Raw genomic sequence first — 15,477 nt, 5'->3', positions numbered from 1 at the left:
TTACGTGTTCCAAATAAATCATCATTCATTCCAATAACCATGCTTTTCCTTCGTCACATTCATTGGAATGTGACATAATGAAGAAATATTCCATTAGATACCCTTTGATGATTACCAAGACCATGAGAACCCCCACTCTTTGACTCTATACTTTTACATCTTACCATCATTAACTGATAGATCTAGTGAATGGCCAACTAGAAGTCAATTTATACACATCCGTTCGTTGACACAATAAGCCAAAAGGCGACGTAAGAATTAAAAAGTGAAGCTCTCATCTAAAGAGAGGATCTTCTACGGAACCACTCAGAACTATTGCTAGACAACCTTAGGGGCACGCCACTTCTCTTATATATCACTAGCAGGTTAGTCGTTCCACATGCAAGTGTCAAAGGAAAGAGAAATTAATGCATTCTACAAGCTTAATGTGTGTGCAAACATTTTATTTCTTGGTTATGTACAGTGTTCAACTCGGGTAAAATCAGACACAAAAATAAATAATGCACACGAAGTCAAAGGTTAGTTGCTTTGCAAGCAGATTCCTTGAGACAAGATAATCTACAGTGAAGGCAAGAATCATCACCAAACAGAGTGCACTAATAACGTCGTAAAATGAAAAAAAAAAAAAGGAAAAAAGGCTAACTTACAACTGTCATTCAGCATGGTCCATTCTGGACCTTTACATATCCCTTTTTCTTATGCTTTACAAAAGTTGTAGGTGCATTTGGACACTTTAATATACTCTCTCAAATACAACAATCATTACTATACTATAAGGCATACAAAAAATAAACAAGATGCAGCCATTTCTGAAACGCCCTGAACAAATTGTTGTGCTGTAACAGCGGATGTAAAGTATAGCCTACAAATGTGACCATGAAAGTAGCTAACATACCCCAGCCGTCTTTACACGATCACTACTCGTTTCGAAGTCATGTATCCCACTTTCTAAAAAAAGGTTAAGTTTACAACCTTAGAAAGAAAAACAATCATGCCACACCTCAAGATTATCTCAGTTATTTAAATGCGTTGATTTCGCAACCAAGAATAAAAGCTTTTAACTTAAGAAAACCCCTCAATTGTTTGTAAAATAGAGTGAAAAGATTAAAACAAATATAATTGTACCAAACAACATCAAGATAAGCTGACATGATATAAAAGCGTGAGAGTACTGTAAATCAACTTCTGTAATTTCAAGTCCAGCATAGCCAAGTTCGGGTCTGTCGCTTATATGGCTTGACCACAGCTCAAATTGCCGTAGCGATTATTTTTTTTCCTTCTCCATGATTTTATGTGCTATTTGGAACAAGGGCAACATTTATCACAGGAGCTGGGTGCATTAAGAGCCTGATGTATGAAATATGCAGCCTCGATTTTTCAAAGTCACTACTGCTTTCATGTCTATATCCCTCGCCACGGAACATCCAAGAGCCTGGCACAGAAATTGGGCTCTTGCACAAATTTGAAGCACTGGCAGAACTCATATTTGTACAGTCACCCTCGTGATGCATCACCATGATGCACCCCCTCATTCATTTAGTCTTCAGTGTTCAAGAACACTGGTAGCTGCCATTTTCATAATTCTTCCACGGAGTGTTTTAATACATGCATGCCAGGGGGTTTCTTATTGTTAGCAGGAGACTAAAAAACAAACGTAAACATATCAGTCTTGACTTCCTTAAAGCCCTTCTTAAATCTCTAATATTTACCGCTTTCTTCAAATACAGCTGGAGTGTTCACACCTATGACACAGAACACCAGACTCAATAGTAAATGTGACTACAGTTGTAAATTAATGCGATATATATAATGTGATACAGGCAAGAGAAATGCGGACATTACCCTGGGGACCGACATGCCTTTTAAATCTGTTCTGTTGTGACTGAACAGTGGACGGAGGATGTGGGGGTATACTTAAGGAGTGTGAGCCTAGTGTTGTTGTGCGCATGCTTGGGTAAAACATCTGAGAAGCCCATCTCTGTTAGTGTCTTTACTTCTTGTTGGCACAAGTAATTTGTCATATCATTGTGCTTACTGTGTTTTCTTGTCAAATCACAGTATTTTTCATCCATAATTTCGGTTTAGTAACCTGGCAATCCAGCCTTCTGAGCATAATTTCTGCCCTCTTCCTTCTCAAACAGTTAAATTATTCTTACTAATTTTTTACTGTCAAGAAATGATAGTGGAAAAAAAAAATTCCATTTCCGTTTCCCCAGAGCCATACCGCTTCGTCTCCCTCCACCCATTCTCTCCCAGAGGAGGCTGGTGGCTAGGGCACATTCAATGACATAGTGAGGGCTGAGGCGTCAGCACTGCGTGGGTCCTTCACCCCAATGATGAGGTCATTGGTTCTCCGCGTGCCTTCCACCAATGAGAGAACCTCTTTCCTCTCGACCTTGTGACCTTTGGCCTGCAGCAGTTCTACATCTTCTTCTAGGAACTCAGCTGGAGATGGGTAAGCACAACAGGAGAGATGTGAAATATCTGAGGTTGGTGGTAAGAGTGGAGAAGGAATAACAATATCAAGTTGGATGAATGTCAGTCAACAGTAGACACCGCCACCTTGGTTTTTTTTTTGGGGGGGGGGGCATTTTCTATTAGATAGCGACAGTAGAGAGGCAGACAACAAAGCTCAACGGCTGGACAGTTGCGACCATGTGGCATGTGCTGCAACCATTCAGCTACGGAGGCACTCTCTATCTGAAGGTTTTTGAACCTCGAAGGATAATTGCTACGTGTCAAAGGTAGTACAGCTGCGTAGAAAATACTTACAATCCACCAGAAGGGTGTTGGGCTGCAGCTGTGGGTGAAGTCTACCATATGCTAAACTGTCACTTAGGTTTTTACGGGAGGACAGAACATTCATCAGCACCTGGAAGACGTAGCACACAACAAGACATACACAACAATATCAGATAAATACAGCAAATTTAAATTCAACTGGAAAATAGGAACATAACATACTGTATTTTTTTCCCTTGTTGTTAAAGAACAATCAGCTATAGACTTATTGGTTTATTTCATACAGTAATTCACCTGTGTGATCCCACTGAGGGCTCTTTCCCCGTTGGAGGAGCCCAAGGCCACATAGGTGCCACACAGCCCCACCGAGGGTCTCACTGCTGTCGGCATCAGGAAAGACATGGGCCTCTTCCCAGGCTGGACGTTATTATGCTAAAGATGGAGAACATTAATTTTACTCTTTTGCAAGCCAAGATGCCGCTGAGAATTATCATGTGCATAAAGAGACAATCTTGCTCTAAAGCACTTTTCTAGGTTTTCACACAGGAATGATGAAAAAGAAGGATTTTGTGCATTAGGTTGGTTTTAAATTAAACGTAAGAACAAGGGCAATTCCCTGTTTTACAAGCCGCTTTGTATTCCCCTTCCGTGTGTCATCATATGGCAACTCGTTTCAATACACCCAGCCATTTTTAACCTCATATTTACATTAAACCGGCCCTCTGTTTTGGTGACAGCCCACCAAAACTTTGTCTTCATTAAGTGCGATATCTCAAAACAAGTAGACGATAGAAAGTGATAGTTAAAGAAAAACTTTTTTATTTTTTATTTTTATTTTTTTAAAAATTTATTTATTTCTGATTTTTCCCTTTTTTCCCCCAATTTAGTGGCCAATTGATCCCTATTTTTTTTAATTCAAACACCCACCCTCGTATTGCATGCGTTCGCCAACTGCATCTCTCCGGCCGGCAGTCTCGAAGGAAAGCGCCTCCCCACTTTCGTGACAAGGCGAATCCAAGCCGAACCACTGTTTTTCCGACACACACAGAGACGCATTCACATGACGAACACAAGCCGACTCCGCCCCCCCTCCCGAAGACAGCGTTGCCAATGATTGCTGCTTCATCGAGTCCGGCCATAGTCGGATCTGACGAGACCGGGGCGCGAACCCCAGTCCCCAGTGGGCAACCGCATCGACACCAAGCCGATGCTTAGACCGCTACGCCACCGCGGACCCGTGTTAAAGAAAAACTTTAAGATGGCACATTGGACTTGTGTTCCTAACTGTGGGGAAACCAAATCTCTATACTTCCTTCCCAATGACGCAGATTGAAAGAAAGAAATAGCCTGAGTTTTTATTTTCAACAGCGAAGTCCCTGACCAAGCAAATGTTCATGTTCGAGTCTGCTCAGCACATTTCTCTGATGACTACTTTGAAAACAAGGGGCAGTACCCAAGCAGAGCTTCTTGGGAAATTATTTCTCAGTAAAAGGAGCAAATCCAAAAATCATGGAACCATCAGCAAGCACACAGTGAGTAAGTAGCTATCTATCTATATACCATCCATCCATTATCCAAACCGCTTATCCTGATCTCAGGGTCGCAGGGATATCTCTCTCTCTCTCTCTCTCTCTCTCTCTCTCTCTATGTGTATATATATATATATATATATATATATATATATATATATATAATATGGGGATATATATATAGCCGGGTATATAGGTATATATCTCTATCTATACTTTTTTTTGTGGATCCCCCCCCTTTTTCTCCCCAGTTGTACCCAGCCAATTACCCCACTCTTCTGAGCCGTCCCGAGCTCTGCTCCACCCCCTCTGCCAGTCCGAGGAGGGCTGCAGACTACCACATGCCTCCTCCGATACATATGGAGTCGCCGGCCGCTTCTTTTCACCTGACAGTCAGGAGTTCCGCCAGGGGGACGTAGCGCGTGGGAGGATCACGCTATCCCCCCTCAGTTCCCCCTCCCCCCGAACAGTCACCCTGACTGACCAGAGGAGGCGCTAGTGCAGCGACCAGGACACACATCAGCTTCCCACCTGCAGCCCGCAGACATGGCCAACTGTGTCTGCAGGGACATCCGACCAAGCTGGAGGTAACACGGGGATTCGAACTGGCGATCCCCATGTTGGTAGGCAATGGAATAGACCGCTACACTACCCAGATGCCCCCTATATACATATATATATATATATATATATACATATATATACATATATATATATATATACATATATATATATATATACACACACACATATATATATATATAGATATATCTATAGATATAGATATATCTATAGATATAGATATATACATGCACACGCCGATCAGCCAAAACATTAAAAAACACTGACAGGTGAGTGAATATTATTGATTATATTGTTACAATGGCACCTGTCAAGGGGTGGGATATGTTAGACAGCAAGTGAACAGTTAGTTCTTGAAGTCTGATGTGTTGGAAGCAGGAAAAATGGGCAAGCGTGCCCTACATTTGAGTGACTTGAGTTTGAGTGACTTTGACAAGGGCTTAACTGTGATGGCTAGATGACTGGGTCAGAGCATCTTCAAAAACGACAGGTCTTGTGGGGTGTTTCTGGTATGCAGTGGTCAGTATCCACCAAAAGTTGTCCAAGGAAGGACAACTGGTGAACTGGCGACAGGGTCATGGGCGCCAAGGCTCAGTGATGCATGGGGAGTGAGGGCTAGCCCATCCGGCCCAATCCCACAGAAGAGCTACTGTAGCTTAAATTGCTGAAAAAGTTAATTCTGGCTATGATAGACAGGTTTCAGAACACACTTTGCATTGCAGCTTGCTGCGTATGGGCCTGCATAGCCATAGACCAGTATGAGTGCCCATGATGACCCCTGTCCACCACTGAAAGCTCCTACAATAGGCATGTGAGCATCAGAACTGGACCACGGAGCAATGGATAAAGGTGGCCTGGTCTGATGAATCACATTTTCTTTTACACCATGGGATGGCTGGGTGCCTGTGTGTCATTTACCGGCGGAAGAGATGGCACCAGGATGGGAAGAAGGCGAGCGGAGGAGGCAGTGTGATACTCTGGGCAATATTCTGCTGGGAAACCTTGGGTCCTGGTATTCATGTGGATGTTACTTTGACATGTACCACCTACCTAAACATTACTGTAAACCAAGTACACTCCTTCATGGCAATGGTTTTCCCTGATGGCAGTGGCTTCTTTCAGCAGGATAATGTGCCCTGCCACACTGCAAAAATGGTTCAGGAATGGTTTGAGGAACATGGCAAAGAGTTCAAGGTGTTGCCTTGGCCTCCAAATTTCCCAAATTTCCATCCAATCAAACAATTGTGGGATGTGCTGGAAAAACAAGTCTGATCCATGTAGGCCCTACCTCGCAACTTACAGGACTTAAAAGATCTGTAGCTAATATCTTGGTGCCAAATACCAGAGGATACCTTTAGAGGTCTTTTGGAGTCCATGCCTCGATGGGTCAGAGCTGCATTGGTGGTACAAGGGGGACCTAACACAATATTAGGTAGGTCGTTTTAATGTTTTGGCTTATTGATATATATATATATATATATATATATATATATATATATATATATATATATACACTCACTGGCCACTTTATTAGGTACACCTTGCTAGTACCGGGTTGGATCCCCTTTTGCCTTCAGAACTGCCTTAATCCTTCGTGGCATAGATTCAACAAGGTACTGGAAACATTCCTCAGAGAGTTTGGTCCATATTGACATGATAGCATCACGCAGTTGCTGCAGATTTGTCGGCTGCACATCCATGATGCGAATATCCCCGTCCACCACATCCCAAAGGTGCTCTATTGGATTGAGATCTGGTGACTGTGGAGGCCATTTGAGTACAGTGAACTCATTGTCATGTTCAAGAAACCAGTCTGAGATGATTCGAGCTTTATGACATGGCGCGTTATCCTCCTGGAAGTAGCCATCAGAAGATGGGAACACTGTGGTCATAAAGGGATGGACATGGTCAGCAACAATACTCAGGTAGGCTGTGGCATTGACACGATGCTCAATTGGTACTAAGGGGCCCAAAGTGTGCCAAGAAAATATCCCCCACACCATTACACCACCACCACCACCAGCCTGAACCGTTGATACAAGGCAGGATGGATCCATGCTTTCATGTTGTTGACGCCAAATTCTGACCCTACCATCCGAATGTCGCAGCAGAAATCGAGACTCATCAGACCAGGCAACGTTTTTCCAATCTTCTATTGTCCAATTTTGGTGAGCCTGTGCGAATTGTAGCCTCAGTTTCCTGTTCTTAGCTGACAGGAGTGGCACCCGGTGTGGTCTTCTGCTGCTGTAGCCCATCTGCCTCAAGGTTCGACGTGTTGTGCGTTCAGAGATGCTCTTCTGCATACCTCGGTTGTAATGAGGGGTTATTTGAGTTACTGTTGCCTTTCTATCAGCTCGAACCAGTCCGGCCATTCTCCTCTGACCTCTGGCATCAACAAGGCATTTTCGCCCACAGAACTGCCGCTCACTGGATATTTTCTCTTTTTCGGATCATTCTCTGTAAACCCTAGAGATGGTTGTGCGTGAAAATCCCAGTAGATCAGCAGTTTCTGAAATACTCAGACCAGCCCGTCTGGCCCCAACAACCATGCCACGTTCAAAGTCACTTAAATCACCTTTCTTCCCCATTCTGATGCTCGGTTTGAACTGCAGCAGATCGTCTTGACCATGTCTACATGCCTAACTGCATTGAGATGCTGCCATGTGATTGGCTGATTAGAAATTTGCGTTAACGAGTAGTTGGACAGGTGTGCCTAATAAAGTGGCCGGTGAGTGTATATATATATATATATATATATATATATATATATATATATATATATATATATATATAAACCCCAGCCACTGAGGATACACAAGCCAGTGCATTCGTAGTGCTGGTCCCAAGCCCAGATAAATGGGGAGGGTTGCATCAGGAAGGGCATCCGTCATAAAACCTTTGCCAAATCAAATATGTGGATCATAAATCAGATTTCCACACTGGATCAGTCGAGGCCCAGGTTACGAATGACCACCACCGGTACTGTTAGCCAGCAGGGTGCCAGTGGAAACTGCGCCACTGTTGGGCGAAGGAGAAGGAGAGGGTGAAAGCATGTGCAGAGGCAGCGAAAGAGGTGGAAGGGTAGGAGTGTGGAGGTGAGAGCCAGAACTTTGAACGCTGGCACTATGACTGGTAAAGGGAAACACTCAAAGGCATATTTTTTTTTTTTTTTTTTTTTTTGCTGGCTGGGCCAGTATTGTATGTCCAAGTAGCATATTCCACTGCTTAATTATCCTCATTTCACATAACAAGACTGTTTTGAGAATGAACAGATTAGCATTGCGTTTTCACTTAATTGCACTCAACACCATCTGGATGTTTGGAACCAGCAGACATTTTACAGCAGTTTCTTTACTTTTGTCCTCTCAGTGCATGGAGCGTTGTTCAACCAATGGGAACACTGGCTCATGAATTAAAAATTAACTGGGTGGAACTCGGCCCAAAATGGCTTGTAAATCCAAGTACTGAAAAATATTCAGCAATATTCACAACACTTAACGGACAAGTTCAATGTACTCTCAGGACTGACATCAAATTGCCTAAAATAGAAAACTGGCTCGTTAAATCCCGAAGTTGTATTCCTGAAGATTTACATGCAAAAAACTTTTTTTTTTGTTGATAGTTTCCATCATTAGCATATTTACAATAGCCGATTCCCAAATGTACAAATAATGAATGCTTTTGTTGTTGGTTCATTTCAATAGCTACCGGAGGACTGAACTCCCCCAGAGAAATGATATGGCCCATAGCGTTTTACGTCACCAGCGTAGCAGCCAAATATGGAGGGTGTCAGGTAGCTGCGAGTTTGAAAAAGTGAATTGCTGTGGCTAGAAATTAGATACGAGCAAGCTTGTAAAAGACCTTTACCATTAGACATCATAAAATGAACTGGTGGGAAAGGTGGTGGCATAACAGCATTGGCAGCTGTTCTACTTTGAATGGATCTCTGGAAATAGAAGTGCTCAAAATAGCACTGCGTTTACTACAAAAAATATGATCTTCAGGATAACAAATTTAGGTCCGTTTTTTTTAAATATCTGAGTAAAATTCAATGCAAAAGTAAAGATACAAATGAAAAGTACTATTACCGGATTAGATGGAGAGGAGCTCCGCGTTTTATTAGGCCAAGAGAAGTCCAGGATCTGACTGTTCAAAAGGATTCCTGATGGAGTGACTATCCCACTGCCAAATGGTTTATTTAGGGAGCTAAAAACAGGCAAAAGATATTAAAAGATTTTAAAAGTAGCTCCAATACACCCAACTTGTACTGGATTTCTCCTAAATAGATAATGAATGACACTGTAGGACCCTGTACCTCATAATTGACACCATGAAGTCATCTGGCCCCATGACCATGACCTGACTAGCTGCTGCACCCTCTTCCAAGGCAAAGGATGGAGTATAATGACCAACAGCAAATGCCTGAGAGTCACTGATCATTTGGCGAAGCAAAGAAGCCTGGGACTTACTGGGAGATAGGAATTTAAAAAAACCCCAAAACAAAACACAAAGCTCTGAGTAAATGCCTTGATGTATTTGTATGAATTTAAACATTGAACGTTTACAGACATTAGAACAGAACCTACCTCAGCATCTGAGCAACTACCTCTGAAACAGAAGCTTCATACATAGGGTCTCCCAGTCCACTAGCCAAGGCCAATGCTATCTTTATCGACTGAAAGTGTCCGACAAAAAGAACATTTCAGCATTAATGAAAGTTAAAGCCACACAAATGAATGCAGTGTGGACAAACACGGGTAGATTTAGTATAAGTACCTCTGCAATCCAGTGGTAGGTGCTGTTCCTGGGCACCTGATTGGTGATGTTGAAGCCTTCCAGGATGTTGAGAGCTGTGATCAAGGCAACACCAGCATGTGGGGCTGGGGCTGCCATTACGTGGTACCCTGCACAAGAAAAACAACAAATCATGAACAAGACCATGCAATGTGTTTTGAAAGGAATGTTTTTGCTATTATTTGAAGATTGCCAATCATTTTGTGACATAGGGTCATGGAAGTGCCTAAGTATTTTGTATATTCATAAAAAAATACACTATAGTTCCCCATTATAGCTGATGTGAATAGTATTTGAACTAGTATTTGCCTTGATAGATGATCTCTGCTGGCTGCTGTAAGACTGTGCTGTAATTCCCAAAGTCTTCTTCCGACAGTACTCCCCCTGTTGCTCGCACCTATTCAAAAATGCATGGTGTTCAGCTTTACATGACAATTAGTCCTCCTCATTTTCATTTCAAAACTCTTGGAGGGGATGTAAACGTTACCAAAAACATGTGCAAATCAGAGTTTTGATTCAACTGTTAGTAGGTTTTATAAAAAAAGAAAAAGAAAAAATCCTTGGTTATGTGAAGGGGTGGGGTTGAAATTCAACACCTAACTAGCATTATGGACAAAAGCAGCAAACTTCTCACTGAGACAGGCACTTCCCATCCGTCCATTATCCAAACTGCTTATCCTGCTCAGGGTCACGGGGATGCTGCAGCCTATCCCAGCAGTCATTGGGCGGCGGGTGGGGAGACACCCTGGACAGACTGCCAGTCCATCACAGGGCCAACACACACACACACACACACACACACACACACACATTCACACCTAGGGACAATTTAGTATGGCCAATTCCTCTGACCTGCATGTCTTTGGACTGTGGGAAGAAACTGGAGCACCCAGAGGAAACCCATAGAGGCACAGAGAGAACATGCAAACTCCACACAGACGACAACCCCCACAAGGTTGGACTACCCTGGGGCTCGAACCCAGGACCTTCTTGCTGTGAGGAGACCGCACTAACCACTGTCACCGTGCTGCCCAGACAGGCACTTATTTAAAGTAAAGTTACATAAATGGGGAGAAAAACAACCTCTTCCTTGAGGCAGTAAAACCAGAAGAATTCTCTAAGTTACCATTACTGAAAAGTCTTACTCTGCATACCATCCATATTTCTCTTAAAGAGTAACCCCTCCCCCCAGCAACAGTGTGCTCTGCCCCTCATCTTTGAAAAATGCGTGCGAGTGTGTATTACGAACAGACAATAAAGAGGGAGGGGTTGGTTGGGATTAGATTTCTGTCTGATCAGTAGAGAGCACAACATTCATACTTTTTGTGCATGTGAACAAATTTACCTTGACACGGCATTCGGGACTGCATGCGTATGTCACAGTTCAACCAGCAGGGCCGCAATATTGGCAGATTGATTGCAGAAGAACAAAAACTGACATTAAGTACTCGGTGACGACCCCCCCTTTCATGACAATGACGAAATGATAACGTTAATGAGTAGCTTCTTGAAAACAAAACCTATGACGAAACCTCAAATTTCCCTTGATGAAATATAACTAGAATTTGGGGGTGCAGGCAAGCACCGCTCCAAGGTATTGTTCTGTTTTATCCAACTTGTTCACATTACGCTGGCATACCTTTTGCCCATGTTCAAAGTCAAATTAGACACAATTCAAGCTCATTTCAACTGCTAATGGTAATAATTAATAGTTGGGAGGGAGGGGGACCACCTTTAAAAATGGTATCCCAGTGACAAAATCATCCGTCACTAAAACTAGACATTTAATTCCATGGACTAAAACTAAGCCAAAATAAATGACTTAAACGAGACTAAAACCAATGAAAATGTTAAAGTAAATTGAAAACTCCTGCCAAAATAAATACTGCAGGAAATGCTAATACTAACTTATTTGCACAAAATCTTGAGGTTTTTTTTTAAAAAACAAAACAAAAACATTTCATCCAGAAAGGAGACACACGTTTCAGTTTTTCAACTAATTTAAGCCTTAAAACATGATTTTGACTAAATTACACTGCAAATACGAATCCTTGATATCTTAATATTAGGGAAAAAAATGTCCAAACCCTAGTTGGAAACTAGAGCAGGGACTGGTTGTCAGTTGCTATCCTGTATTTATAAAAGGACATTTATAATCGAAGTTGGTGTTGAGACAAAGCCTTGCTTCCTTACTGCAGCTGCCATTTCCTGCGACAGGTTTCCACTGTAGAACTCTGCAATGCCATTTGCTGCGACAGCATCCAAGATGGTTGCCAAGTCAAGACGTCGGGTGAACAACCCGGAGAGAACAGGCAGGCCGTTGGGAAGGAACAGATCTCGGAATGCCCCCGACATATTCTGGTCCTTAACTTTAGCTAGAGCCTCAGCTAGGGAGAGACCAGATGCAAAGATAAAATCACATAATGTACAATACATCAGTTGTCTTAATATTAGCATGTCATGTTGTTCAGGGGTAATGGCATCAATGCCAGGCAACCATCTATTAAATGCAGGGGAAGAATGAATTCAATTCATTCTCATCAGTAACGAATCAATACCAAAGTTCGCTGTACTTACCGAGGTCATGAGTAACATTAAACCCATTTCTGGCAACATTCGCTGCCATTGTAACCACATCTTTCCATGGCATTCTGAAGGATTCAAAAGTAATGCACGTTTGACAAGGTTGACAAATCTCTAAAATGTCTGAAATCAGTGGTAACAATCATAAATTAGCATAACATGTATCTTCTGTGCATGAATCAACCAGTTCGGTTAGTCCTAACATCATCCTCTTAGGAAACAAGGCATCAGTACATCATAATTACACAGTACCAGAATAATTGCAGCTTGATGCTTTGACCAGGAAAAGGAACCAACATTGTAATCTCCGTGAAAACAGCTGCTGATAACCTCACCAAGAATCGAGTTCATACAACCTTTTGGTTCTGAACACAGACAAGTACAGTCTCTAGTTAAGCTGACAAGAACTATGGCTGACTGTCCTTTCTAATCTGATTCTCTGGGACTACACTTGGCATAGGGGCAGCACTGTTGATGGCATATTGCTTATTTTGCAACTTGCATACCATCTCTAAAAATAGGGAGATGGAATGTGAAAGAAATATTGAAAGGAAGAAACAAACGAATAAAGGACCCGTGGCATACAAATCAGTGACTGAATGATAGAATGTAAAGATGATGAGAGACTTCAAAGTAAAGAATTAAAATGCCAGTTACAATACCTGCCATAGAGCTGATGTGCCTGATGCATCCCACTGAGCATGCCTGGTACTCCAACCAGAAGGCCAGGCTAGAACGCAACCGTGAGAGAAATTACATGTTCTCTTCTGACTCAGACAGGCGTTATTCAAGAATATATTACAAACAATAGCTTACATTGAGATAGAGGTTTGAATGCAGCATCTCCTCATGTATGGCAGATGGTGCTGTCTCTCTGAAGTCGATTACTCTGGTCTCGTTCTTACGGATGTCATGCACCAGCATCACGCCCCCTCTGTATCACATATTATAGTCTTACGTTGGCTTTTTATTGAATTTATTTATTTGCGTTACATATTTAATGCAAGAACCTAGGGGGCAGTCCTAGTGAAAACATATCGATGCGGTTCTTAACACTCACCCCCCAATACCAGAGGTATGAGGATGAACAATGCCTAGACAGAGGGAGGCGGCGATGGCAGCATCAACACTGGAGCCCTGCTTCCCCAAAACCTCAAAGCCCAAAGATGTACACTGGGCCACGTCAGTCACCACTGCTCCCTGGTTGAAGATCTTAAAACAGGATGAAGGAAGAAATTTCATATTAAATCAACAACACACACGTTTTTGAGGGGTGTGCAGGTCGCTGAACAGACAGACACATCCACATTCAATAACGCACACACCTGTGGGTCTCCAAAGTAGATCTGCATGATGAGAGCTACAGTGACTCCGGTGGCGAAGGTAAGACAGGCTGTAATGATGACCGTCAGTCCATCTCGCTGGCAGGCACAGTCATCTGCTAAGGGGTCTCTGTTGGTCTCCCGCAGGGGTGATATGTCATGGCTGGCCAGGTCAGAGGCAGAGGAGGGGAGACGCTGCAGGCGAGCCGACTTTAGAAACAGATCTGGGTCTGGTTTGGGTAAATCAAAAAGGTGTAGGATAAAATTATAGCGGTCCATCCATCCATCCATCCATCCATCCATCCATCCAAGCTGCTGCCTTACACCTGTGCTATGTACGGTCAGAGAAAGCCTTGCAGCTTAGACAGCTGTTAAAAACATTATCAAACAGCTTACATCAACCCACCCCAACTGTTACGTACCCGTATCTTGCTCGCTCAAAAAGTGATCGTCGTCTTTGCGAGACTTCAGGGTGTTCTCCCCCGAAAGCCCGTCGTCCTCTGGCAGTCTTGGGAAGCTGGTGATGCTCATGTAGTCCACTGGCGAATAGACGCTTCCCAGCGTTGTCTCTTGATTGGCATCTTTATCCGCCATGGGCCCGCTGGGATACCCTGCTACGTTTTCATTAGCGGGGCTGTACATGGCTGCTCTCCGGGTCCCGCTGTCCAGCAATCGATTATTGATCTCACTGGTAATACAGCAACGCAAGAATTTCCATTTTTTTTGTTTTTTTGCAGGGACGATGGCGCGGCACGCGCTTGCTGCTAATTGGTGGTTACCCCCGGCTGGAAGGCGTCGCTGAGTTGCCTCCGGGATGATGAAGCGTTTTTCGAGCTATTCGTCGGTGACACCTGCAGAGAAGGTGCGAACAGGAAAGGCCAGTTTGGGCAACAAATCTCTCCGACGGGTGAATGGTAGTGCGAGGCCCTCGGTACGGTCGTGTTTTCGATTCTGGCCCCGTATGAGCCGGCCCCTGAAGACGAACACTGTCGACGGTGACACGTGTTCGTGAGGTGTACTTGGTATTAAAACCTAAAACACGACCATTCTCTATAACTGTTTCAATTTCAGGCGCACGACTCGTCCGTCCGTTTAAACGCAGCTCGGCGGCCAATTGACGCAGCTTTCCGTTTACACCTTACCCACGCCTTCATATCGCGAGAGACGGCGTGCGTTGATTTAGATCTACTTACCACCCCGGGGTGAGTTGGGAGGGGGCCGGGTGTTCAAACGTCTATCATCGCCGGCGGGTACCCACGTACGTTGGGAACAGGTGTCGGCGTCTCCTTCGGCCGGAGACACGGGCTCCTGCACGGCCGTGACGTCACGGAGTAAAAGTCGCCACACGCCTACTGCGCAAACTCCGCCCCCGCGTCGTCAAACCCGCTTGCGCGTATTCGTTGCGCCCGTAGACATATGTGTTATACACGGTGGCGCCCATCCGGCGTCGCGCGTAAAGGACATCTGCGAGGCGCCGAGCAGAGCGCAGGCGCAGGTACGGTAACCGAGCGCCGTGACGTCGTGACCGCGCAGCCCACAAAAGCGACGAGGGGAAATAAATAAAATAAATAAATGAATGAATGAATGAATGAATGAATGAATGAATGAATAGACGTTTGGGACATTTTATTTGGGAGTAAATCGAAATGACCAATCACACCCCCCCAGACATGCTATTCGTTATTAATCTTAACTGAAATGAAATTCCAGGTTACTGCCGGTGAGATTGGCAAAAACAAAAAAACAAACTAATGCAAGAATATTCATATTTTTCTTTGAAACTTAACATCGATTTTGTGTCAGACACAAACAAACAAAACCCTCGAGCTGTCGAAGGCACCCAAGTTTCACTTTTCTCAGTTCGAGCATTTCGTAGTTTGCCATTTATATTTGGTGAATTGTATAGTTTGAGTGTTTCCGTTTGT

At 43.5% G+C, this 15,477-nt stretch overlaps 1 protein-coding gene across 1 annotated transcript; it reads right to left on the bottom strand.

The window, feature by feature from the left end:
* Positions 1 to 437: 437 nt before the first annotated feature.
* On the bottom strand, positions 438 to 14,918 carry LOC130107301 (glutathione hydrolase 7). Its single transcript, XM_056273833.1, has 16 exons — positions 14,746 to 14,918; positions 13,975 to 14,403; positions 13,556 to 13,782; positions 13,291 to 13,442; positions 13,047 to 13,164; positions 12,893 to 12,960; positions 12,225 to 12,298; positions 11,841 to 12,034; positions 9,957 to 10,044; positions 9,630 to 9,757; positions 9,440 to 9,528; positions 9,169 to 9,321; positions 8,942 to 9,059; positions 3,037 to 3,174; positions 2,773 to 2,872; positions 438 to 2,445 (listed from the first exon to the last, which is right to left on the bottom strand). The coding sequence occupies exons 2-16, from the start codon at positions 14,192 to 14,194 to the stop codon at positions 2,270 to 2,272; spliced, it is 2,043 nt and encodes a 680-aa protein (XP_056129808.1). The 5' UTR covers positions 14,195 to 14,403; positions 14,746 to 14,918; the 3' UTR covers positions 438 to 2,269.
* Positions 14,919 to 15,477: the final 559 nt, after the last annotated feature.

This window comes from Lampris incognitus, chromosome 2 (genome assembly GCF_029633865.1).
Source record: "Lampris incognitus isolate fLamInc1 chromosome 2, fLamInc1.hap2, whole genome shotgun sequence".
In the NCBI taxonomy this organism is placed as follows: Eukaryota; Metazoa; Chordata; class Actinopteri; order Lampriformes; family Lampridae; genus Lampris; species Lampris incognitus.
Note: the sequence above shows the minus strand (reverse complement) of the source record. Positions and strands in the feature narration are given on the sequence as shown.